This window comes from Motacilla alba, chromosome 1, assembly GCF_015832195.1.
Source record: "Motacilla alba alba isolate MOTALB_02 chromosome 1, Motacilla_alba_V1.0_pri, whole genome shotgun sequence".
Lineage (NCBI taxonomy): Eukaryota > Metazoa > Chordata > Aves > Passeriformes > Motacillidae > Motacilla > Motacilla alba.
In genome coordinates, this window is record NC_052016.1 from 52,307,673 (window position 1) to 52,332,546 (window position 24,874).

Sequence of the window (24,874 nt, forward strand, 5' to 3'; positions counted from 1 at the left end):
AATAAAAGCTTTTTGGCCTTTGGAAGAATCAATCCCCTGTTCCCCACTGCAGTTCCCATTCACTTTTACTGACCGACACACCAGCACCACCTTGAGTTACTCTCTTTTCCCAGTTGCACCAGGGAAATGCCATTCCAGGCACTGTCTACCCAAACAGAGCTCTTATTGTTCAGACCAAAGAAAAAAAGGTCACAAAAAAGTGACCTTTGGGGGGAAAAAAGATAATAAATAAAACAAAAAAGGAAAAAAAAAGTATGATGAACTGAGGGGAGAGAAAAGCCCAAAACCTAACACCCCAGCTCTACAGTTCTGCACCATGGATGTCTGGGCTGTTGGAGGTTCTCATGCCCTACAAGAAGCTTGGATGCACAAGCTACCTTTGCTACTACCAACCAAGCTTCTTCCTTCCCATTCTGAGGAAGCATACAGAGGAGCACTCTGGGATCTCAGTCCCTCTAGGAGATCCAGTATTATTTTAGTTGGCTGAGGAGATACAGTTTTTGTCCTACTTTAACTTTTTTTGAGAAGCAGTAATTGCAATTAGGAGAATTAATCCCGCTTAATCACAACTGGAACATTTAAAAGCCTGGCTCAACTCCATTGACTTTGACTTACCTTATGGATGAAACTGACTTTTTATTCAAAAGGTGTTTTCATACATCTTCTTGTAAAGTGTATTCCAAGAGTTCAGCACAGGTCATATAACAGCCAGGAATTCTGGGTTATCAAAAATAGCTAGGACATTCTGCAGATCTCTACAGAAACTGGAAATTTAAAGCTGATGTGCACATGAGGTAAAAAGACTGGTGTGGAAATCTTTAGAAACCCCTTCTGGACCATCAGTGAGCCTACATGTTTCTGCTGACCCTAACATCTCCAGCTCTATGTCACACAGGCTGCAGATTGGCAAGAGTGTGACCTGGTCCTTTCGACAGGGAAATGGCATTTTCTAGTTGACTGCCTGGGTTTACTGCCTGTCAGTCACCTCACTCAATCATTGGGAAATACCAGTGGGGCTGCTCATGGTCTCTCAGAGTTTCACTGCTCAACAGCCCTTCCCCTTTAGGCTCAAATTTTCCCATTATTGAAGAAGCATTTCAGATAGGTAGGTTTAGATTAGATTAGATTTTAGGAAGAATTCTATACTGTGATTGTGGTTAGGCACTAGCACAGGTTGTCCAGAGAAGTTGCAGATACCTCATCCCTGGCAGCATTCAAGGCCAGGCTGGATGGGGCCCTGAACAACCTGGTCTAGTGGAAGATGTCCCTGTCCATGGCAGGGAGCTTAGAACTAGATGATCATCAAGATCTCTTCCAACACAAGCCATCCTATGATGGCTACGAACTGTGGGACACAGTGGGGTGAACTCCATAGAGCCCCACCACAGACATGAAGAGAGGATCTGCTCAGCCCCTGTATTGGCTGCAGTTTTTAAGAACCACTTCTCTAAGAGAGATGACCAATATGGGTGCCAGCATGGAAGACAGGACTGTCACTTCACCTGTCCAGTTGTAACAGGAACAAATCTGGCTTTGCTTTGCCTCCAGGGCTTTGAATTATATTTTGATACTTGTATTACAGCACAGGAATTATCCTATTACGGTGAAGAGATTACTTATTATGCCTGCTACTGCCAGCTATGGCAAGTGTAGTGACCCAGATTCCTTATGAACATGCATGGAGCCACATGCACCTGTTTGCTCTCCCATAATTCACTGCCCACCGATTTATCCAACAAGTTTTTCACAGAGCTACTCAGGCAGATTAGTCAGAGGTTCCTACTCCACTGGTGATCTGAGCTGGGGAAAAGAGCTGTTAGAGGATCACCCACATCTCTATGCCTTTTGATGATAATTACCTGTTCACTGCTGCCAACAGTTATGCTGTGCTGGCATGTGCAAAAGCAAAACTCCAGGTGTTTGGTAAGCTGTCTGGTCAGCAGGACAGTGTCTAAACAACAGAGGCACTTGAGAGGTCAGGAAGCCTCTGAGATGATGTCTTTCTGTCATGGGTTTAGAGTCTTGCCCCTGAGGCTTATTATCCTTTATTGGATCTAGCCCCCAGTACCCAAACAATAAAGAGCTGGCACAGAAGATACCTAAATACAGATTGTTACTCCCACAATGTGATTAAAACCCCTCACCAGCAGCTTTGTGCACCACGAGGATGCAGCTGGACCAGGAGAAGCAATGCCATGGAGAGCCCAATGGGTATTTAATGCTGGCCCTTGTCTGAGGTGGGAGCACCAGAGGCTGCACATCAGCCTGCACATCATTAGAACCTTTCTGCTTGTTTACACAAGATAAATGATCACAAAGCAGACTGAGCAAGTTGGTCTGTGATTTCCTCAGGTATGCTGTTGCCCAAACTGCTTGGCCAGACTGTCACTTGGCAGAGATTTTATTGTCTAAAATCAGCAATACACAATGGCTGGACAACAGCAGCGTTCTGCCAGACCTCAAGACCTAATCCAAAAAGTCCTTAAATGGGCTGCAGCCAAAAGCACATGTGGACACTGAGACATCTGGACAAGCAGAGCCCTGTACTCGTCCTGATGAGCACTGCCCCTCTCTGTCTTCATACTGCCAGAATTCTCTCCAAAAGGGAATCAGCTTAAGGCGCTGGTGTTAAACTATTAGTCATTTATTGTAAAATTAATCCCTTATTTAAACTCCAATCCCTCCAAAACCCTGCTTCCAAGCCTTCCTTCTTACCTCTAGTCCTTTCCTTTTAATAAAAAAGCAGCATATCTCCGAAAGCCGCCGCTCATTTAGATCTCCAGATGTACAAACATCACTAAAAGCCAGTTTGTAGGTCGTAAATGAAGAACTGAGGGGTTTTATCAAAAACAAACATATGCACACATACACTCACACAAAACAAAACAGAAAAAGCACAGCAGAGGGGCAAGATTGCCAATCTCCGAGTTAAAAGGCCATCTGAGGCCTCAGAAAGTTCACCTTGTTAACAGTTAATAAAATTTTATCCTCAGCTATTATTATGTAAAAGTAACTTTTGTGTTCAAACACATAGTTTAAGGAAGCAATACTCCAGTGTTATAATTAGCTTTAATCAAGCTACACTAGAAACTGACAACTTGTAGAATATCATCACAAGTTGTTTTAATTATAATTCCGTTAAAAAGGAAGAGCATTAAATACAAAATAGCAATTTTTAAAAAATTACTATTTTTCTACAAATTCATATATGTTTACCTTACATAGGGAAACATGACATATTGAGGGGAGAAATCCAGGGCAGTTCTCACACAGAGATTTCTGCCTATTCTGATTAGGCACAAAATGTTCATCAAAACTTTTCCTGAAATAAAAGACCTCAGAAAAAATCCTGATCAAGTTTTTCAAGGACAAATTAAACCTAAGATTTAGATGCAGAAGCTAAGGCACCTTCATTTGCTTTGGTGACTGAGTCTCTAGGAATAGGATTTTCCCTCCTTTTAGACGACTAGCTGGAGCCAGCCGGGATCCTACCTGTCCATGCCAGCTCCCGCTCTGCTTCTGAGCCCAGCTCTCCCTGCTGGCGGCGTGCAGCTGCTCCAGAGGCAAATCCCCACTGACCACATGTGGAAGGCACACCTGGAAACTGGCAGGCACACATAGCATGGCCTTTGCCCCTCACAGCTCTGCAAACTCCCTGGCGAGGCACCGCCTGTCCCACGCCACCCCAGGGCTGACCCGAAGCCGTGCCCCCGCCAGCAGCGGCACCATCGGCCGGCCAGGCCATGGCGGCCCTGGCCCAGGGCGCCGCTCCTCTGCCTGGCGTGGGCGGCCTCTGCCAGGCAGGTGCCATCCACAGCCCACGCTCCAGAAAATGCTGCCATGGTGCCTGGGGGCTCTGCAAGAGCAACACCCACCTCTGCACGGGCAGGCAGGAGAGCGGGCAGGAGAGCTGCTGCATCAGGGCCTCATCCTGTGCCAGCAGGTAAAAACGGCCGTGGCGCACGGCCCAGGGGCCCGCGCTCCCCCTCCATTGCCTCAGCAGCCAAACACACCTCACACAGATCACTCTGCAAGGCAAAGTTATTCACCAGCACGGAAATGACTGAAAAACGAGGAAAAATTATCACAGCTGAAAGATCTATATAACAAGCTCGTTATTTGCAATGAACTTTCGTCCCCTTCGTCCCTGCCATCGGTTTTGCCTGAAACACCAACTACTCATCATCCCTGTGAAAAAGAGACAGTTACAGCCTTCTGCCAATTTACATTTATTAAAAGTCTCTATTTTTGTCTTCTTCTAGTCCCATCGCTTGGATCATCCACATTTCTTCTGACTAAAACCCTGAAAACACAATGTCCAAGACTCCGGGAACACTCTGTATTTGACTCGCACCAAGAGGAATGTATTACTAGATTACACATATGATCTTCGTTATCTGGGATATTTAGCCTTTGGCACAGGACCCCTAGAAGATGACATGCCAGAATCACTTACTGTGCACTGGAAGAAGGAAGAACAGCCTCTCTGTGAATGGCATAACATTACTTCTATGTAAACAAAGGGAGGAAACACCTTGGAAACTCGTCGAATCTCCAGTTTTTACCTTCCACTTCTCCAACCATAAAAGCCACATAATAAAATTGAGTAGAAGCAACATTTTAGGAACTTCCTTTTCAGGTTCTTTAGGGATTTATTAATAAAACTTTCTAAAAAATATTCTTTGGGATTTTTTTAACAGCCTGTGCTTCCAGCTTACACCAAAATAATATCATAAAAACTCTTCATACTGTAAAAAAGAGTTGTTACATTTTCAGTATTTTAACACCTTTAATGTGCAGAGACACAGATCTATAAATGGTCTTCCAGACTTAGAAATTGTGAGATTACATTACTTGGTTTCAGCATATAAAAATATCACCTTCAAAGATCTGTTGAGGTGTGCAATAGGAAAGGGGAAGCTGCTGGCAGCTGCAGCACAGAGTTTGGCTGTCCCTGTGAAATATTAGAGATGCAAGCAGAAGACCACCAATGTGGAGCAAAAACTTGGGTTTTGTCACATGTGGAAATTGTTTTGAGCCACAGCAGAACAAAAGATTAAAATTTTACTTGAAACAAGTCTTTCTTATTCTGTGTCAGTTATTTGAGATGACAGTACCCAATGCTTTAAATCCAAGCCTCAGACATTTCTGTTTCGAGCATGTAATTTGTATTGCATTGAACTGTATCATTAAATTGTGCAGGTTTCACTAAAAGACACCGAGAAAAGTAAGAGGAAGATTACAGCTGTGGAGCAAGTCCGTGGACAATTTTAACTAACCCAAATCCTTTGCTGATTTCATACATATTAACAGAGTTAACAATCAAATTTATTTTTTCTGTACCTGAATATGAGCCAAGAAAAATACCAAAAGCTTACTTTTCCAATGTATTTCTACAATAGCCTTGCTCAAAGTGCTTCTGAAGAGTACATCTGATGGCGGGAAGAGTCTTTACATGGCTATTCATCACAATTTTGTGATGAAAAAGAAGCTGTACAGGGAAAAAAGGAAGAGATACAAGAACAATGTGTCAACAGTGGCCTGCATATCTTCATCTCTTGGATGTAAGGGCCCAAATTCCATTATAATATCTGTACTATTTACTATGTTTCTCTTCTGCTACAGCAAGGTTTCCCTTCTGTGCACCACCATGCCATGCAGACATTCCAGAATTCTTCTATAGGCCGAGTATCGTGTGACTCCTTCTGAATGATTGACAAGGCAAGGAAAGATTTGCAATGAAAGCTGAATGTTCATTAAACCCAATGATACAGCTGGAGAAAAAGATGACAAGCTTTTAAGCACACAAGACTTTCAGACTTGCTTCTCTTTCAGGACTGGATAAGAGGACAATGGCACAATCAAACACTGTTTTTTCCAGCTAGATCATCTTGTCTTGCTCACATCCGTGTGTCATCACAGCTACCATAACACTACCATCGAAAACCTTAGTCCTCTGAATGCTAAATAGCCATCTCCAGATGTCACAATGGTTTCTTTGAATAAATAGCATTAATAAACTTTAAAATGCCCCAGAGTAAGTCGGTCCAAAGTGCCACTACGTTTTATGAAAGTGCCCTGTATATAAACCAGGGACACCTGACATATAAAGTGGTGTAAAAATACAAACTGACTCGGCTTCTAAGTATTTCCTGCCCTTTTAAACTTTGCACTTGTTCATTAATTTCAACAAATATTGAGGTGAGCCAGCTGCTGAGGTGAGAGTATTCAAATAAATCCCTCACAGATGTTTGTTAACTTCAGATAGGAGCTTTATTATCTACAAATCATTAATCAACCATTAACAAGTAAGTGTTATGGAGTCCTAGTATTAAGGTTCACTGCCAGAGAAGAATGATAGATTTTGCAGGCTGGCTGTGTCTACAAGAACTAAGAGCAGAGATAGGTCTGAGGTAAAACATTTGGAGGAGATTAGAAAACATGAGAAGTCATTTTGTTGCTCTTCAGCTCTCTTTCAGAGAAAGCACTTCACCAGAGCTCAGCATTTACACAACAAACCGAGTGGAAAGATCAAACTCATCCATCAGTTTGGTGATGAAGAGGAATGTGCTTTGCACGGCCAAACAAGGAAGTCAGGCACAGGTGAGAATTGCTGCTCCTGTGAACAATAATAAACACCACCCAAAGTGTCACACTCTAAACTGAAAGACTCTGAAGCAACAAAATCGCCTGCTCTGACTTCAGAGTTCCTCAGACTTCACCCAATACCTCTCACAAAGGCCACAGACTTCTGTTGAAAACAAGCCACAGGCAGAGGACAGGCATGACTGAGGCAGCATCCATCAGTTGTTTAGTGGGATAAGCATTGCTTACTGCAAAACAAGGAAATGCATTCCCCTCTTTGGTCCTCTCCACCACACAGCTTCTGCCAACTGGCCTTACGAAAGAATCCTTCACACACTAGTTTTGGAAAGAATTCTGATCTGGGCTATACAAGCAAGACACTTCAGAAAGCATAAAATTCTTAGGTGAAAATGTCGTGTGCAATACACTCGGTGTCTCTTCAGCCATTTCTGATACTCATGGAGCAGGCAATAAAGTAAATTTTAAAAGCAGAATTGAAGAAAAGTATTGTCTGAATACCAGCAGGTAAATGAATTTTGACTTTCCTATTTTGCAACTGATTTTCCCACAGAACACTTTCACAGGTTTCTGAAATACTGTGGAATTTTAAATTATGTCAAACCAGATATTAATTAGATCAAAGACAAAAAACTTTCCAAAGCTCACGTACTGATTACGTGATTAATGCACCACAGAGTAAGAAAAAATATTCCTCACAAAGCCATACTTTTATTTCCTTCAATAACATTTCTTCATAAAGAGCAATACACAGCTGGAAGCATTAACAGCCGACCAGATGGTTCACTTCTCGATAAACACGTTTTGTAAGTTTAAAGTCTAATGAACTGCAGTGCAGGGAGAAAAAAGTTATGTATGCAGAGTGGTTCAAATGGCAGGTCAGGGCTGGGGCTGGACAGGGGACTAGCTCCACAGAAACTTCGATTTCTAGGACAGCTTTACATTGGAGGAGGGTGGGAGGGAGGGAGGATGGCTGATTCTGGCAGAAGACAAGGACAAAAAAGGCTGAATGCTTAACATCCACAAATTCAACCTCAAAAGTGCTAATATTGGACAGGGGAGGGCTGTGATCACCAGATCCTGGCCCACAGCATTGTCCTGAATCAGCAGGTGCTTCCAGAGCCCTGGAGAGCCTGTACCATGCAGCAGGCAATGACAGAAGAAACTTAGCTCAAATTAAATTGTTCAATTCTACAGTGAACAATCCTGAGTTACACCTGACATTGGGGAAGTGTTCAAGGCAGCAAGCATTCATCTTCTTCTGCCCATGCCATCTCCACAGGATGCAATCACAATCCGTCACAAACTGTTCACAGCTGAGCAGCCCAAATGTCACATGCCTGCTTACAAACTGCAGAGCAGCCCTGCCCACCCAGCCAGGTATAAAGAGCTCAGGGGGGCAGCACTGGGGAAACCCCTTCTAGGAGATCACCAGTTGCCTGGGCTGGTTCTATCACATCTTTCAGCAGCCTTTATAGCTGTGCAGCTACCGAGGAGCCTGAATTGTGTTCAACAACCTGATGGAGACAATAATTTGAAAATATTTCAAGTTTTGGGCTGAGAAACTGCAAAACAGTACAGCCAGCAAAAGTCACTGACTCACCTGGAGGCCGATCTAGATCTGCTGAGTGCTTTGACAAAGATCAAAGATGGTGCAGACTGGCGTCTTTGGGCCAAGCTCTTCATCTTCTGATTGGAAAGAGAAACAAAATGAAATCACAGGTGAGATTTGGAACAGTAACTGCGCGCATACACACTGGGCACAGCCAGACTCCAATTTCAGGCCATGGGAAAAAGGCTGTTATCGCCCTCAGCAATCCTGGAGGGGGAAAACATCACAGGGAAATTCCCCCTGCAGGGGGAAAATATGGTAAGAAAAGCAGGAGCATTACCAGAAAGCCAGTGTAAGGAAAAGCTGAAAAGTAGTGTCTGTACACAGATAGTTGAGGTACCCTGCACACATGAAATAAATGCCTAGAGCTGGTCCTCAAACACTTTTTTTGTCCCTTAGTAATGTATTGTACTTTAAATTTATCAAATATCCAGGTGGTGGTTTAAATTTCAAATGCTTCATACATTTCTGTGTCACATCTGACATCTACCATAATTTAAAGTTTGGATTCTACCTGCCTGACCTTACACATTTTATTAAGCTACCCTTTTTTAACAAATCTTTAGAGATGAGAGCATTTTCCTTCCCTACTACTCACTCTGGAGCATATCTTGCCCTCAGTAGTCAACAATGATATTTTTTTCATTGCTGATTATGTATGAGAAAAATAAAATAGGGAGAGGCAGGACAGAGAAAGAGAAAAAGGAGACACTCAGAGAACACTGCAGGGGGAAAAAAAAAGAAAGCACAAGGAAGAGATGAAAATGTCAGTAGCTAACAAGAGAGCATGGATTTCCAGTCAGTGAAGTTGAACACTACAATAAAAATACCAAGCAAATAAATACCACCGTTTTCCCCAGAGGTAGAAATTTTCAAAAGCACCCACAGGAGACAAAAATACACATTTTCCTGAAAGCAAATGTATTCACCACAATGCATTCAGTCTCCCTCCTGCAGCCAGAAGCAGGACTGAGCAGTGCTGGCCCTAACCCTGGAGGGCTGTCTTGAACCGGTTGCGCAGCCTGCTGCCAAGGTGCATGACCTCTCCTCTCACTGACCCTCCACCAAAAGGGTGACTGTTACCTTATTTAGCTCAAATACTTTTCAGAATAAACTGGTCAACAAAAGAACCAGGGTCAAACTCCTCCCGAGACCCTGACAGAAGAATATCCAATGCTGCAGTGGTACCTTACACTGCCCTGGCCACCACTGAGAGCCCACAAACAGGTGAACCTCTGACAGCCATGAAATCCCCGCTCTCAGCTAATCACAAAGCATGACTCCCTTCCTTCGTACCAAAAATAACCACTGACTACCAGGGCAAATATGTCAGGACAGTCAGAACAACTGATTCTTCTGCCAATGTATGTGCTGGACATGGCATGCATTCTGTTTGGGCAGGTGCACAGTGTGCTCCCCTTGGAGAAACTGAACTCTGCGTATTTTACTCGCTTGTGACAAGTGCATTTATTTTACTCGCTGCAGTCCATCTGTTATTGTGTCATTTTTTTTTGGTTCTCTCTTTATTGATGTAGAGCATGCTTGTTTGTTTTGTCACCCAGTTACAGCTATTGTGCAGCAATTGTTATAAATTCAACTGTGTAATTTCAATTTGCCTTTAAAAATTATCCCCTCCTCCCTATTTTATCAAAAAATAACCTTCTCAAGATTGATAAATTAAGTCTTGGAGCATTTAGCTGTCTCCAATTGGACTATAACTGGATAATAAAAGACTACTAATAAAAGAGATGCCCATTTTTTAATAGTTTTTTAAGTAAATAAGATAAAATCGTTCTAGTGGGTTAAATCTGTTTATCTTACTGCTAGCTAATCTGAAAAAGCTGTTAGAGGTTTTAAAAGTAGCACACCTGCAAATACGAAGACAAAAAGAGATCTGTGTAACAATGCAGTGTAAAATGCCACGGAATACCAGCCACCTATGTCACACAACAGGCAGATTTCAGGAGTTAATATAAAGCATCATCTCCCAGTGGGAAATTTACTGCAATTTACACATTACTGGGCAGGTGGCTTTTGTGGGGCTAAAAACTGGAGCGTCTCAGCTCCTGCAAATGCAGTGGAAGTTTGGTTACATTTTCAAAGAGATCTTCAGGTCTGAAAAAAAAGCCACTGGGAAAAAAACCTGCAGTATTTTAAAATCAACGGCAATTACAGCATTATTTGTCATGCTTGGGTTAGCAGCGCTGAATAGCACCTGTGCCAGCGAGATTCTAGTCTTGACTCAAATGTCTGAAGACCAAAGTGAAGTCTAGACTACAGCAAATTTAGTAAGAGCTCAAATAACTGGCAGAGATAATCCTGGTCGGAGGGGATCCCAGCAGGTCTGTGACCCAGCCTTTCTGAACCTGCTGACAGCAAAACCCATTCAAGCAGGTCACTCTGGGCCACCTCCAGTGCACGTCTGTGTTACCTCCAAGGACGAGATTCCACAGCCTCTGTGGGCAAACTCTTAGCAAAGCTACTAAGCATATCTTAACAGAAAAAAAAATAGCCTCAAAACATAAAAAGATCACTGATGAGAAAAGGAAAATTTTCACAGCACTCAAGTGAGTCAGGTCGGCTGTATGCAAATAAACACATTCCACAGAAACATTGATTACAGACAGAAAGGGATGTTTTTATTTTGCTACGTACAGAGTTTGGGAAGAGAAAATAAGTGACCATCATGACAATTTGAATTGATTCACTTTGAGAAGGTAGAGGATAAATTCATTTTTCCTTAAGTTGGATTGGGTTGCCTGCTATCCTCAGTTTTATTGTTTTTATTATGTGCAAGGATGGCAATGTGGAGAAGAGGAGATATATCCTGAACAGCTGTTGCGAGAGCAGATGTTTGGGAGGAAAAGGAGATGCACTGACCAATTATCTAAGCATGGGACGCAGAAAAGCATTTCTCAACATGTGTCCCACATCATTACCTCCCATTTTTTCATGTAAATATTAGAAAGGTCAACCAACACAGACAGAAATTCTCATACTTGCTGGCTGAGTCACACCCATGTGAAATGTATCATAAAATCAGTATCTATAATGAATGTTTACAGTGTGCCAGATGCAAAGATGATAATCTTGTGTCAGTCAGGACAAACTAGAGTTACTTCTGTCTTCCTCACATCCAAAGCTGGAGTTGCTGCCCCTTCCCCTTCGATTCAGGTTTAACTTCATACTTTCTGCATTTCTGGTTGTGGTTGTCTTGACTTCTTAACAGAAACAAAAAGGTTTTGCAATTTCAGTTGTTGGACTGGTGGTAGTATTTGGCCAGTTTCTCATCTGGTATAAAAAAGTCACAGGCCTGTAGACTGGAGAAGAATGAATTTACACCAGATATCGATCAGACCTACAATCTGACACACTGTTTTGTAAACTGTGATGGTAGGCGGTTTATGAGCAGGCCAGCCCACCATCCTGAGGACAGAAAGCTTGCAAAACATCACTGAAAATATGCTGTCCCTCCTCAGAAATCAGAACCCCTATGGATTACAGTAAAACTTGCACAAGTATCTCACAAGTCATCAGCTGGAGAAAAAATCTATTCCTGGATGCCAGTATTCAACTAATTCTGCCTTGCAGTTGAAGTGGATGATGGCACAATTTGAAATTTATATAAATTAATATATTGCCAAGTTAAAATATTGATTTCCACTGTGGAAAAGGTAACACATGGTAAGATCAAAAAAACTGGAACTGCACTTTACGCCTATCACTTTACTATATCACGCTTCTAAAGAGAGGGGCAGAGTGTGAATTAAATAAAGAATGTATGAAAAAAAAATTATTGGTACTTACTATTTATTTTCTGATGACAAGTAACTTAAGTAATGCATATAGAGTGTTTATAATATTTTCAAGTGTCTAGAGAAGTTAAAAATCAATGCACTAAGTGGATACCCTGCTGCAGCTACTGGTCAGAGCAGGCAGGCTAAGCCAGGGACTGTGTGCAGTGATTCCCCAGGAGCACGCTGCCCACATGCCAGGTTGTGCTGCCTGACCCATGCCATGGTCAGACACATGCAGGAAGATTCCTCTCCCCAGCCTCTGACACACACACCTGAACTGTCTGTCCTGTGCTCCTTTTATAGCTGACAGAGAGAAAAGGGAAATTTAGGGCACGGCTCATCTTGTCTGAAGAAGTTTTCCTCCACTGACTGTAAAAGAAAAGTAAGGTGACCAAGAAAATAGAGTTAATCATCATCAATCCTCCCCTTGCTATCTGAGCAAAGGACAGGGAACAGAAAAACATATATGCTCAGTAACACAGGGAAAAACTGTCTTCTTGCAGTGGTTTGAGCTTAGGATGAGAAAATGTTGCTTCATGTCTGTTTAAGAACAGCCACACAAAACAGTTGAAAAATTTACTTACTTCCTGAGTGACAGGTAAACACAGCAGAAATGTCTCCTCAGCAATGTGCAGATAACCTTTTTTAAGCCTCCCCAGACACTGAAGGATTTCAGGATCCTGATTTACCAGCTCACTCCAGAAATGGGTCAAGGCTGGGACATCTGCCTGGGTCATTTAACTGGGTGACAGGGACAACCCTCAGATGTGCCAATGCCTCGAGCTGAGGATTGCTTTCAAGTGGCTAAGCTCTCCCTTTCACTGCTTTATTCTTCTCATGAAAGGAAGTCTGATTTTAACAAATCCTACTCTCTAAATGTATTTAACTTAATAACTGCAAGGGATTTCACCCGTACAAACTCTGCTCTTGTTGTCTGAGCAACAAAACATATCTGTGGCACACACTCCTGGTTTAGCTAGATATGAACCAAAGCACTGACAACAAATCCTTACCAGAAACTGTGAGGCAAAGTTCAGCTAAATGCCTGAAAATCAGAAAAATCACAACAACCCTCAGCATATAGGGTTCAACCCTCAGCAATATGTTCTAATTTTGCAGAACAAGTGGGCATCACTCTTACCTCTGTATCACTGGGCCACTTATGAGAGGCAATAGATTATATTTTCCTACATACTATAATCCAGTATTTGTTAGACTTACAGACTAGAGTTGTCAACAAGTACAAAATAAATAAAGAATAACAAGAATTCTTATCCTTTATTAAAGCAAGAAATGGACCTATACTGACCTATAACATTCTTGAGCCCTCAAAAACAGGGTGAGAAGATGACTGCATTTGAACTGCTGGCTCAAGCAGCAGAGATGTAGATCCCACAGAGACCATTTACCATAAAGACAGAGCAGGTGACAGAACTATGTGCTTTTGTTTATGCTAGCAGAATACTTTTACTTACAAGGACCTTCCTAGAAAGAAAGCCATTTTTGGATGGATAATTGTGGAGAAAACAATTGCAGGGGCACAAGAGAAAAGAGCTATCAACACAGTGGAACCAAAAGCACATCATCATGGAACAGCAGCTGCTAGAGAGCACTGCAAAGACTGAAGACCATCTCAGAGTAGAAAGAAAAATGGATAAAAGAAGCTAGGAGCAAAACATGTTTCATCATACTTCCCAAAGGATACAAATCTTTGGAAGAGCTGACGTGGACATCTTCAAAAGATTCCACTCATCTACATCACAAGATGAAGATGTGAAAGATTAGTAAACACCTCATAGAGGAGGGGAACATTGTGGGTCCTACAGTGAGTCAGGGCACTGCCCAGACCAGTGACTCTGTTTGTGGTGGTCTTGTTGAAGCCCAGAGTTTCTTTTCAAGCTTGCCACAAAGCGTGAAGGTTAACAACACATGGATAAAATTCTGCCCCAGTTTCTGTACTTACAGACTTTCTCAGAAGCAGTTTAGAGATAACAGAGAGAGGAGTTCCCCCCCCCCCCCCCCATTTCGCATCCATACTTCAAGCAACATTAAGTAAAGAAGCAATAATTTTTTATTTGTGGTTCTTGGGTGTTACATCCACGTGACCTATCATGCCCCTCTCTTTCCTACTGCCACCAGGAGGGGCAAACAAAAATCCCAGGAACAGGAGATCAAAGAACTAGAACATACTGTTTTCTGCATAATTTTCAGTTTCTCTCATGGATAGAGAAATGAAGGATTGCTAACACTAGTTGGTAATTAAATCAGCACCAGGAGGCACATCACCACAGGAAGTTACCACAAGCTAGCACAGCCCACCAAGGTGACTTTAACCTAATGACCCACTTTGCAGGTGATTTCATTAAAGTAGGGGCTTTTTCAGTCCTCATCAGAGACAAAATAGCTACAGGATATATCTGCAGTATGATGGGAATTGTTCATCACTCCACTAAATAGTGCTAGAAGTGTTCCCTATGTGACTGAAATTTCCAGCACTACCAGGTGTGATTTTAGAAACAGCCAAATCCTCAGCCAGGACCATAGTAAACAGGACAGAATCTTGCAGGAAGAAGAAATCCCTGCTTATCTTTTTTTAAAATAAATCTCTTGGCATGAGATCAAGGTATCATACAATATAATGGCAAATACATACTTGATTTGTCTTTTCAGAGTAAAACAAGGGATTAAGATTACGTATGATTACTCTTCCAATGCCATTAATTTGCTTGAATTTATCCATTTAATACACTGTTGAGGAACATTATAACTCCCTTTTCCCTGCCAGTAAACTGTTGCTGCATTCATGATCCGACTAACAAAGAAACTCATATTTATGGTGATGGAATTGCCAGATTTCAAGTCTCAAACCATAAATGCTACTTTGATTAGTATCCAAAATAGTTAATTTTTTGCACACTTTATGGGTGTAAATATTAAAAATTGCTGAGCCTCCAAAACATTTTAAGCAGTTACTTGAATTCTTCAAGGACGCAGCAAAAATCCTAGGACTGACCCCTTGTGCTACCAGATATTGTTTTGCATAAAATATTCAGGGTTGGTTGGAATCTAGTCCCTCTGAGAAGAGAGAATTGAAACACCAGGAACTTATAAATATGGTTAAATGACCCGGCTGCTACTGCTGACACAGTTACATGGGCATAAAAGACATCTCTGCTGCACAGTTTGTTTGGACAAATTTGTAGAAATAAGCTCTATCAGTATAATCACTTTTACTCATGCTACTGCAATCCACCTCAGAGTTGCACCAATTTACTGGTATTGGTTACTAAGCTAAACAGTCAATACAAAACTTCTCTGCAGGTCAATCACACATAGTGACTCCAGCGACTCCAGTAAGTCCAGTAAAGGAGGGAAGCTGACCCAGAATTTTCCAAAAGCATTAACTAAAACACTGCACTTCAATGTCACCTTTTAGCAGAGTGCTGTAAGCATTTAACAGAGAGAACCTCCCACAGACTGTGAGGTAGGTTAGCAGTGCAAATTATTTTGCATGCCAAGAATAGGCACAGTAATGTTTCCAGGATATTAGTTTAAATGGTCACATAAAATACATTAAAAAAGCCCTAGACATTTTCTGTCCCTATTCTGGTTCTGTGGTGTGATCAAGCACGTGATCCTTCAGCTTGGTTTTGACAGCCAAGTGGAAGATGAAGTAGGAGTTCAGAAAACCACAGAACAATGCAGCAAATCTCAGCTAATTTGAGAAAACACAGTAACGATAATAAAAAGGGAGAAAGGTTCAGGGGTCGTCTAGCATCACATATTTCTGGGTAGCTTTTGCCACAAAGCAAAACAGTTGATGTTAAATACATATTTGCAGCAATATTGTTTAACTTGACATGCTGTGTCACCAGCATCAAAACTGATTTCTTGCCAACACATTCTTCCATTTCACTGTATGCAACCAATACAAACAAGGTAAGCTCCCTGTTACCAAAAAAGACTTTCCGTATTGTCAAAAAATGATGCTTTGGCACTGAGTAGAAGACAGCACAGAGGTATATATAGAGTCCAAAGGACCCAAATAGTAAAACATATATTTGAACTGTCACTGAGATCCATCTTCAGGCAAAATTAGGAATACTCCTTTCCTGTACATGGATAAAGGCAGGAATCTTCTTCCCCAGAGAGACATAAGGAGGTGACATGCTAGCAGTCTCAAGGAAGCACCACAACTGTGGACAAGCAGCTGAGCTGCTGGCTGGATGTTGGTGGCTGCCTGTGTTGGTTGTGCATGGTGTACAAAGCTGCCATATGCTGCAGGGCCCAGCCAGGGTCTCAAGCTGCTTCTCCACAGGAGGATCTCCATCTGTACCCCCGTTGCATGTGCCTCCACGCTGAGGAATTCCAAAAGGGCTGCCAAGATCCGTAAAAAGTAATATCCCTGCTCTCTTGTCAGCGTTGGCAAAAACAAGGTCTGCATTCCTTCGACTGTGGGCTCTTTGGAGCAGGAATAGGAAACACAAGTGCTACCATTAATATCTGTCCTCAGAATGCTGAATAGTGAAGTGGAACTTGAACGATAAAAACGTTCATCTCTGCAGTACTCAAACATAACTTCTCATTTCAGGTGGGTGCCTAGCATCAGGGCTCTGCCAGGTCAGAAGATATATCGTATTCGGTCTTCAGCAAAAATGAAATAAATGTTTGATAAAAATCAAAGCTGCACATGTAGCCATCTGAAATTAGATCACAGCACTTGGAAAGGTGAGCATCTACTCCCTCATTTTGCCCAGCTGGGCAGCAGAAGGTACTCCACCACCTTGTGTAGGTGTATCACATGCCCAGTTCAGAAACCAATCAGGTATAAACTGCAGTTCTTTAAGTGTAGTAGAAATCTTGGCAAAATTCTCTCCAGGCAACCATTCCACCATTGACAGCAGCTGCCATAAGAAGAGGTCCCCAGGGCTGCAGTCAGGCTGGAGCACTATGTGGCTTGGTGGGACACAGCACACACGGACACAACCCATGGAAACACACAGCATCCATCACCTCCCAGCCCGAAGAGACACATCAGCACTGCTGTGCCACAGCCAGCAAAATCCCGGGGACTGCTTAGCCACAGGATTGGGCACAAGCTCAGACTTTACTACCATCCTAAATTGTCACCAGGTGGACAGATTTACTAAGGGACACTGAAACCTGGCCAGTCATTCTAATCCTGCCAGCCTATTTGGCAGTCGTCTGAAGTGCACCTCTAAAGACAAGGCAGTGAAAAGATTTAAATGCCATTGTGAAGCAAAATCTGCAAGGCAGCAAGGTACCAGCTCTACTTCGGATAGAAAAACACTTCAGCACTTGCTAAACCCAAGAGAAAAAAAGAATTCCTGTTTCATACAGCAGGAAGAATCTGGTTATCACAGCTCGCTTGTTACAGCTAAGTAAAAGGCAGAAACAAGTGTTTGGCTGTATGCAGAAGAGAGCATTTTGCACTTGATTGTGTCAAATGCTGAAAAGCAATCTGAGACATCAAACAGATTTTTTGCAACCAGTTTTGAAGATGGGATGAGGTTCCTCTGCTATCAATTGTATACACTTTGCACAAGGTGCTTCTTCAGGGAGCTTCTTATATTCCTCTTGCACAAAGCACGTGCGAGAGCAGCCACCAAACACCCTCATCTCTACCAAACCCTTCCCTCGCTCTCTCCAGGCACACATGCAGCAGATCCCTCTTCGATCCCCTGGATAAACGCTCTGCAAACCGTTCTCCAGCTCCCTCCGATACCCACCGAGCAAAACCTCTACAAACCCATCCAGCAAAACGTCCTTTAGGTTTCCCCACGAAATCCATGTAGCAAACCCTCTTATAGGTCTAGCACATCCATGCAGCAACACCCTCCGCGCCAGATCACGGGGAAATCCATGCAGCAGAGCCCTGTGCCCGCACCGAACAGCACCCAACAAGCCCTTCCCGAGCTGCCCGGGACAGCAGGGCAGCGACGCTCCTTACCTACCCCGGGCACCCAGGCAGCAGCCTCCCTGCGCTCCCGCGACATGCGTGCAGCCACTCCGCCGAGGCGCCCGGGTTATCCACCCGTCAGAAGCCCCTCGGCCGCACCGGGCACCGCCGCACTCCCGGCTCCCCGGGGAGCCCGTGCAGGAACCCTTCCCGCCGACAGCCCCGGCTCCGCCAGCGGCTCCCCCGACCCCGGTTCCGACGGCGGCGTGCGGGACCCAGGGAGACGGCGCGGCAGAGCGCGCGGTGGGGCCGCGCTGACCCGCGGTGCCCGCCGCGGGAAGCTCCGGGACACACGGACGAGGACCGGGGGGCGCTTTCCCGTGTGGTCTCCGGGGGCGGCCTCACCTTCTTGCTGTCGGCGGCGGCGAAGCCCCTGCTCTCGCCGCTCACCGAGGACGAGCGGCCCGGGCCGAGGTGCTCCTGTTGCGGGGACATCACGTCCATACAGCCCCGCGCCGCCGCGCTCCCGCCGCGGGGACACCCGCGCCGCCGCCCGCACCATGGACAGGGCGCGCCGCGCCGCGCCACGCCCCCCCGCGCGGGACACGCCCCCGCGGGACACGCCCTCCGATGCCACGCCCCCCCGCCGCGCCGGGCCCGCTCCGGCCAGGGGGGGTCCCGCAGCGGGAGGGCGGCGGCGCGCATGCGCGGCCTCCGGGGGGCGCGCGGGGACGGGGACGACGGTGGGCGGCGGTGCGCGCGCTCGCGTCCCGCGCCTGCGCGCGCTGCGGGGTCGGGGGCGCGCGGGGACGGCGGGATCCCGGGAATGGGACGGGTGTGACAGGGGCAGAGCCCGCGGGGCGCGACTGGGGGGTTCACAGCGCTGGGTGCGTGTTGCAGGGTCCCAGAAGTGGCGCGGATGTCGTGGGCGCAGGGCGCTGTGGTGGGTGCTGCAGGGACAGAGCGCCGGGAGCTGCTGTGGGGTCCCGGGGGTGGGGCGGGTGCTGCGCTGTGCCAGAACGGCGGTGCCCCGTATGTCCCTGCAGAGCCAGTTCTGCACCAGCCGTGGCTCTCCCCAGAGCCCTCCCGCCAGAGGGTGCCCGTCTGAGGGGCGAGCAGTGGGTTGGGTTGGGTGTGGGGGTCCCTGGTGCGGAGGAGAAGCCACCATGGCACCACGGGCTGCCGGTGCTCTGGGGGAGGCCGAGGGGATGCCACCGTGCTCCGGAAAGCTGTGAGCAGTAAGGAGGAGGAACCACTAGTTCCCCTAATAGATGGTGTTGGCTCAAGAACAAATGGTTGTAAGCAGGCTATAAATAAATCTCAGCTGGAGGAGGGAAGAAAGCGTTCTGATCGTACTGATCCTCAGAGGAGAAGGATCCCTGCCAGCCAGGAGCAGAAGGTGTAGCACTCCAAATGGTGGTGGTTTGATACAGCTGTCGTGTTGGTACATTATTGAATACCTTCATACCTTAAACGTGGTGTCTTCAACAGAGAGGGACTACTCCTGATCACCCAGGAGGTTCTTTCTAACCCTTCCTACATGTTGAGAGGGCTATTTTTATCTCCAGCCTTTCTATCTGTTACAGACTCTACATGCATTTTCTCCCACGTTGATCACAAAAGAAAAAGCAGAGAGACCCTACCATCTCGTGTGCAGCTTTTCAAAACCACCGCTTTCCTTCTGCAAGATGAGTTTTTACATCCCTGTGGTGAATTGTATTGGGAAGAGATTCAGCTTTAACAAGATTATTTTACATCCTTTGTGCTCCTCCTGGAAGCACAAATGGATGTGCTGCTTCTGCAGCTTGCTGGCAGTGGCTCTTGCCATGTATGACTGAAACAGTAGTAAGTGATGAATTTGGTTCCATGTTATGTAGCTACCCTGGATGCATTATTTAGGCTCAGCATGTCCATGTAATAGTGCTTCAGTGATCTCTTTGTTGAGATTGATGTGGGCATCTGCCCTCTCCTTGCACCCTCATTTTCGTGAGTCAGTGGAATCATGTAAGTAAGGAAAGATTAAATATTTAAGTCCAGAATGCAGTATGAGTTCTTCTGCCTCCTCAGAAGCACTGGGGTTTTGTGGATCTGACCTGGCTTTTTCTCCCTATTGCATGACTGACCAATAAAAAGAAAATCATAGATACCTGTGACCACCAGGAAATAGCTCTTGGATGACACTGTCTGATTTCAGAAAGCCCAGCAGGCTGCCCCTGATATCTTTGGGAAAGCAGTGGATGGGTAGGGCAGAGGTTTGTATGCAGTGTGTGTGCTAATGTGTCATGAGTTGCACCATTTCCTCTTCGTTGCATGTGTAAGGTCTTTTAGCTGAAGTGTAAAACCCTCTAAGTGATGCCTTCTTGGTATCTGTACTAATTTACAGACAGATGGCCAGTCATCACTGAGGCAAAGTAGTGTATTCAGAAAGCCTTCTGAATTTTTAAAGCATGAGTCTCTGAAAACCATGATGTCAGCTGATTTCTGCACCCCTGGGCCTTGGTGCAGGCCAGCGTCAGGCCGGCTGTGAGCACCCATCCCCGCGCAGTGCAGACCTTGTGCTGCTGCTCTCAGCTTCTCCCGCCCTTCCACTCCTACCCCTTCCGTCATGTGCCTGCTTCTCCTCCTTCCATCCTCTTCCACCGTGCCAGTCCTGCGAGGGGTTGGCAGCAGGGGGGACACAAGCAGGGTCATCGGCTTCCCCTGGCACAGCGCCCAGCTCCACAACGTGGGGACAAGCACCCAACCCAGCGAGATGCCATCCCCAGGCAGGTTTTTGAGTTTCTGTGGGAGGGCTAAGAAAAGATTTATCAAGGTAGAAAGGAAATAGTACAAAATGCCTATTCAAGGCACAGAATATATTTAGCAATTTGGCAACCTCCTTTCCAAAAAACATTTGCAAGTGATATTCTCAGTGACATTTTGGAAACAGGCCTGTATGTATCTGTTTATTTGAAAAGGAAATGTTGCATAAGCTTTCCTAAATGCTTGCACGTGCACAGAGGTGTTCTTTTATCTACTACCATGAGCACATTTCCCACACTCTCCATTGAATACTGACTCTTTCATCTACTCACAGAGGCAAATAGATCAAAATCTTGCTGTTTTGTGACCAAGATGGAGAAGCTTTCTTCGAAGCACAAGTATGTTTACAGATGCAAACATACAGCCAACATGTTTTTGTTAGCTTCAGTTCTTCTGTGGATCCAACGTTTCCATACCTTTTCTTAACCTCCTCTGCAAGAAAAGTGGACAGAAGTTTGGTGCAGGAGGTGTGAACTGGCAGGAGCGACTGGGAGGGAGCAGGGTTTTGCAAACCTCCCTTCCCCTTGCTGGAGCAGAAATGACCAGGAGGAAGCATGCAGAGTACAGGAGCAATCTACAGGCAGCCTGCAGCACCTTGCCTGGTGTGACATGAGCAGCGAGTGGGTCTGTGCCTTACTGTGATTAATCTCTAAGGGTAAAAATAAATGAACCCCCTAAGAACTGCCAAAAATGTGAAACAGGAAAAATAGGATTTCCCGAAAGACTATTCAGAGTTTAACCAACAGTTTCCTTCTGGCAGATCAGGACTCTTTTGGTTTTCATTTGGATTTTGAGAGAACTTTGAAAACTTGGTGGCGTGATCAAGGTTTGGGACAGGATGCAATTGCAGCCTGTGCAGAATTCCCAGAACTGCCTCTGCCTGATGGTTAACCTGCCTCTGTGCAGAGATTCCAGTGGGAAAATAACCCAGCTCTCCCTCAGTGTTTGTCCAAGGATGAAGAAAATCTCACATGGGTTGCTGTGAGGCCAGGCAGGAGGACAGGGCTGTTGCTGCCTAAGCCACCCCGGTGCCTGCCACCCCACAGCACAAAGCAGGCACACTGTGACATTGCCCAGGCTGTGGGGCACCTACTGAGTGCTGTTTCTCGTGCTAGCAAGGTTTTAAAATCAGCCTGGGTATTTCTGGCCTGAGTTGGTCTGAACAATGAAAATACAAGGTGTAAAGTTGCACCAAATCAGCCTTAAACTGCACCATCATCACCACCAGCTAAAATTCTGCTTGAGCCCTACCCCCCTCAAAAAAGACATAGAAGGCTCAGAAAATAACATGCATGTTAATAAAAAGATTTTCTTTCTGTTGCCTTGACCACAGTGTGGTGTGAAGAAAAATACCAGAGAGACAGGGGGAGAATTGGGACAGAGAAATATATGGGTGTTGTAGGAAAATCACGTTTGTACACAAGACGGGAGAATTATTCATGGGCAAACTCATCCAGGTGGAAATATGACCCCTGTAAATCTGCCACATCAGAGAAACCCACAGTGAACTGTTAGCAAATGCAAGATACACAGGCTGCTGCTACCTCTGGGTTTTATGAGGTTTCCAAGCACATTAGCACTAGCAGACATTCCCTTCCAAGAAAATTATGATATCTGAGGAACTATGTGAGACTATAAATGAATGAACAGTACTTAAACTGCACTAAAACTCCACGGTTCTATCAAATCTGCCCCAAAAGGGCACAGTTGCCTGAACACTAATTTTATGAACCATACAAGTGCCCCATGCAATTAAAGACACGTAGTTGATCTGAATTGGAAACTCCAGGGGCAGTTGTGTTTCAAGGAGATCTGATGTAATGACTTTCTGTTTTAATATCCCAGTACCTAGAATCTTATGCTGCTCGTGCATTGTGAACAGCTAAAAATAGGACCATATCCTGGACAGATTGGAGCTACTCAGATGGAGAAAAGCTGAGCTGAAATGAAAACTTGGAGAAGAACCCAGGATGAATGAAATGGATGCTGGAACTCAGCACGAGAGCTTTTAGAGGTGGGTATTTGCCCTACAGTGTGAATCCTTCATTGCTCATCTTCATGATGTTTACTGCTGCTCCTTTCCCAAAAAGTTGTGGTAAGCAGAGAGCATCCTCTGTGCTCTGGTCTTAAAGGGTTTGGGTAGAAGGTGGCCCAGGTACCAAGTCCTGCTCTTCTGTTTTGATAGCAAACTGCTAATAAAACTGCTAAATGCTATGTGAGTAGCTGCTAAGTGGAATTCATGAACATCCTGGGATTCAGGCCACTGCAGTTATTAATGCTTTGTGCAGATAGTATCACGTTAACAGGAAGCACCCCATTCTGTCCCTTCCCAAGCAGTAAAGTTTACAGGGCCTTTTGTGCCAGATGCTCTGCCTCAACGGTCCTTAAGGGCTGGGAAACACCTCGCTTGGGCTGTTCTGCCAAAGCTTGTCAAATAAACAGAGACCTCCCCTCTCTCTCTACCCCAGAAATACACGTGATCCCACATGAATGTGGAGTCCAGGTTTGAGGCACCTGGTGTGTTTCCAGCAGCAGGGATGAGTGTGGAGCTGAATGGAGAGCCCAGCTGACAGCTGGGAACAGCTGTAGGAACAGGCAGAGCACAGTACAGGGAGAGTCTGAGTGCTGGATGCTCCACATGGGGTCACCACTGTGGCCATCTAGGGGCATCCTCCAATGGCTACACCTAGGGACCAGATACCAGGGAAGACTTTTATGTCCCAGCCTTATGGACGAACCAGCCAATGATTCTACCAATTCTTAATATTCCCTTCAGCCTTATGCTCTGTGAAATTCAGTCCAGCACATCAAAGGGAAGTTTGCCTTTGAATGGCTGCATGCTTCCTGCATGCAAACATTGCTCTGATTTAATTAAGTTTGATTTTTTTAAATCAGTGTAGTTAAACCAGTACTATGCTTGTGAGCAAATGTGGCTGGCATAAATATCTCAATGTGTGTATGGCCCAATATCAACATCTCCCAGAAACAAGTGACATTTTAATTTTCCAACCATGCACATTTTCCCTGCTTTTCCTATATCTTTCTTCTCATTTTTATGCCTTATTTCTTTCATTCACACTAATACACTCATAAGATTGTTTATTTTTGGTTTCTCTGCACCGAAGATTTTCTTACTGTCCTTTTCCAGTGTTCAGTCTTTCAATTGCAAATTGCGAGGCTAAGTTGAAAGTCAGTAACGGGATATACATCACAAGGACCTCAGGAGGACCTAAGTATCAGACATGAAAGGATAGCATTTCATTCAAGATAAGGCCTAATCTCTTCCCTTTGTGTGCAACATTTCCAAACTTAATCTGAGCACTTGCGCCTGGAGCCATTTAACTTTGCTCTCAGTTAGGTGGATAGTGGTGGGAACACACAGAACCAGAACTACAGCTTAATCCTGAGTACTAAAGGTAGGTGCCATTAAGACAAAAGAGGCCGACCTTAGGAAACATCTACTAAGTGTTCAGATATGGGCAGAACACACATCTCTTCAGTATAAGCTTGAGCCTTATTGAATCTCGGTGTACCCATTACACTACCTGAGTCCTGGAAAACCCACGGTCCTCAGCAGCCACAGTGATACTCAGCATCAGGGTTTGTTTCTATTCATATTCAACACATTCTTGAGAAAATACATTCTGTCACCTAAACTTTGCTGGGGGAGGGTGTTTTCAGATGCTTGTCCCAAAATTACAGTTGAGAAACATGGTTATCAGCATACAGGTCATAAATAACCTGCACTGTTTTTTGTGTTACAGCCAGGTGTTGCCAACAGACTCCCTGGAGCTCCACAAAGCACTGGCCACATAGACAGCCAAATCCTCACTTCAGTGGTTTGAGGCACAGAGTGATAAATTAGGTAACATGAGTCAGGTTGGCATACAAGGGACTGGTGAGAATTATACATTCGTAACAGAAACATTTATAGTGTCTAGAATGGGAAGTTACTGGGGTTGCACTAAGAATAGGGCATCTTTGTTTGATGGCTGATGGGACTTAAATTTATTGGCTCTTTAGGAAACATGAAGGAAGCTCCCATGGACAGGGGACCCTTTCGAGTGTAACATACACTCATCCATAAAAATTGTCACGTTATCTTCCTTGCTCTGTATCCATTTCAGGCATCACTTTCTC

The 24,874-nt window shown here is 44.8% G+C and overlaps 1 protein-coding gene across 2 annotated transcripts in view; it reads right to left on the reverse strand.

Moving 5' to 3' along the window:
- ARHGAP20 (Rho GTPase activating protein 20) overlaps window positions 1-18,552 on the reverse strand; it is a 58,277-nt gene extending 39,725 nt beyond the window's left edge. The window contains exons 1-2 of one of the 2 annotated variants that reach the window (XM_038143062.1): window positions 18,338-18,552; window positions 8,207-8,289 (exon numbers count right to left, since the gene is read on the reverse strand). In XM_038143062.1, the coding sequence (XP_037998990.1) occupies window positions 8,207-8,289; window positions 18,338-18,436 (182 nt within the window). In that variant the 5' untranslated portion in view covers window positions 18,437-18,552. Of the gene's footprint in view, window positions 1-8,206; window positions 8,293-18,337 lie in introns of both variants that reach the window. The other variant, XM_038143051.1, reaches the window with a different exon arrangement.
- Between the last annotated feature and the right edge of the window lie 6,322 nt (window positions 18,553-24,874).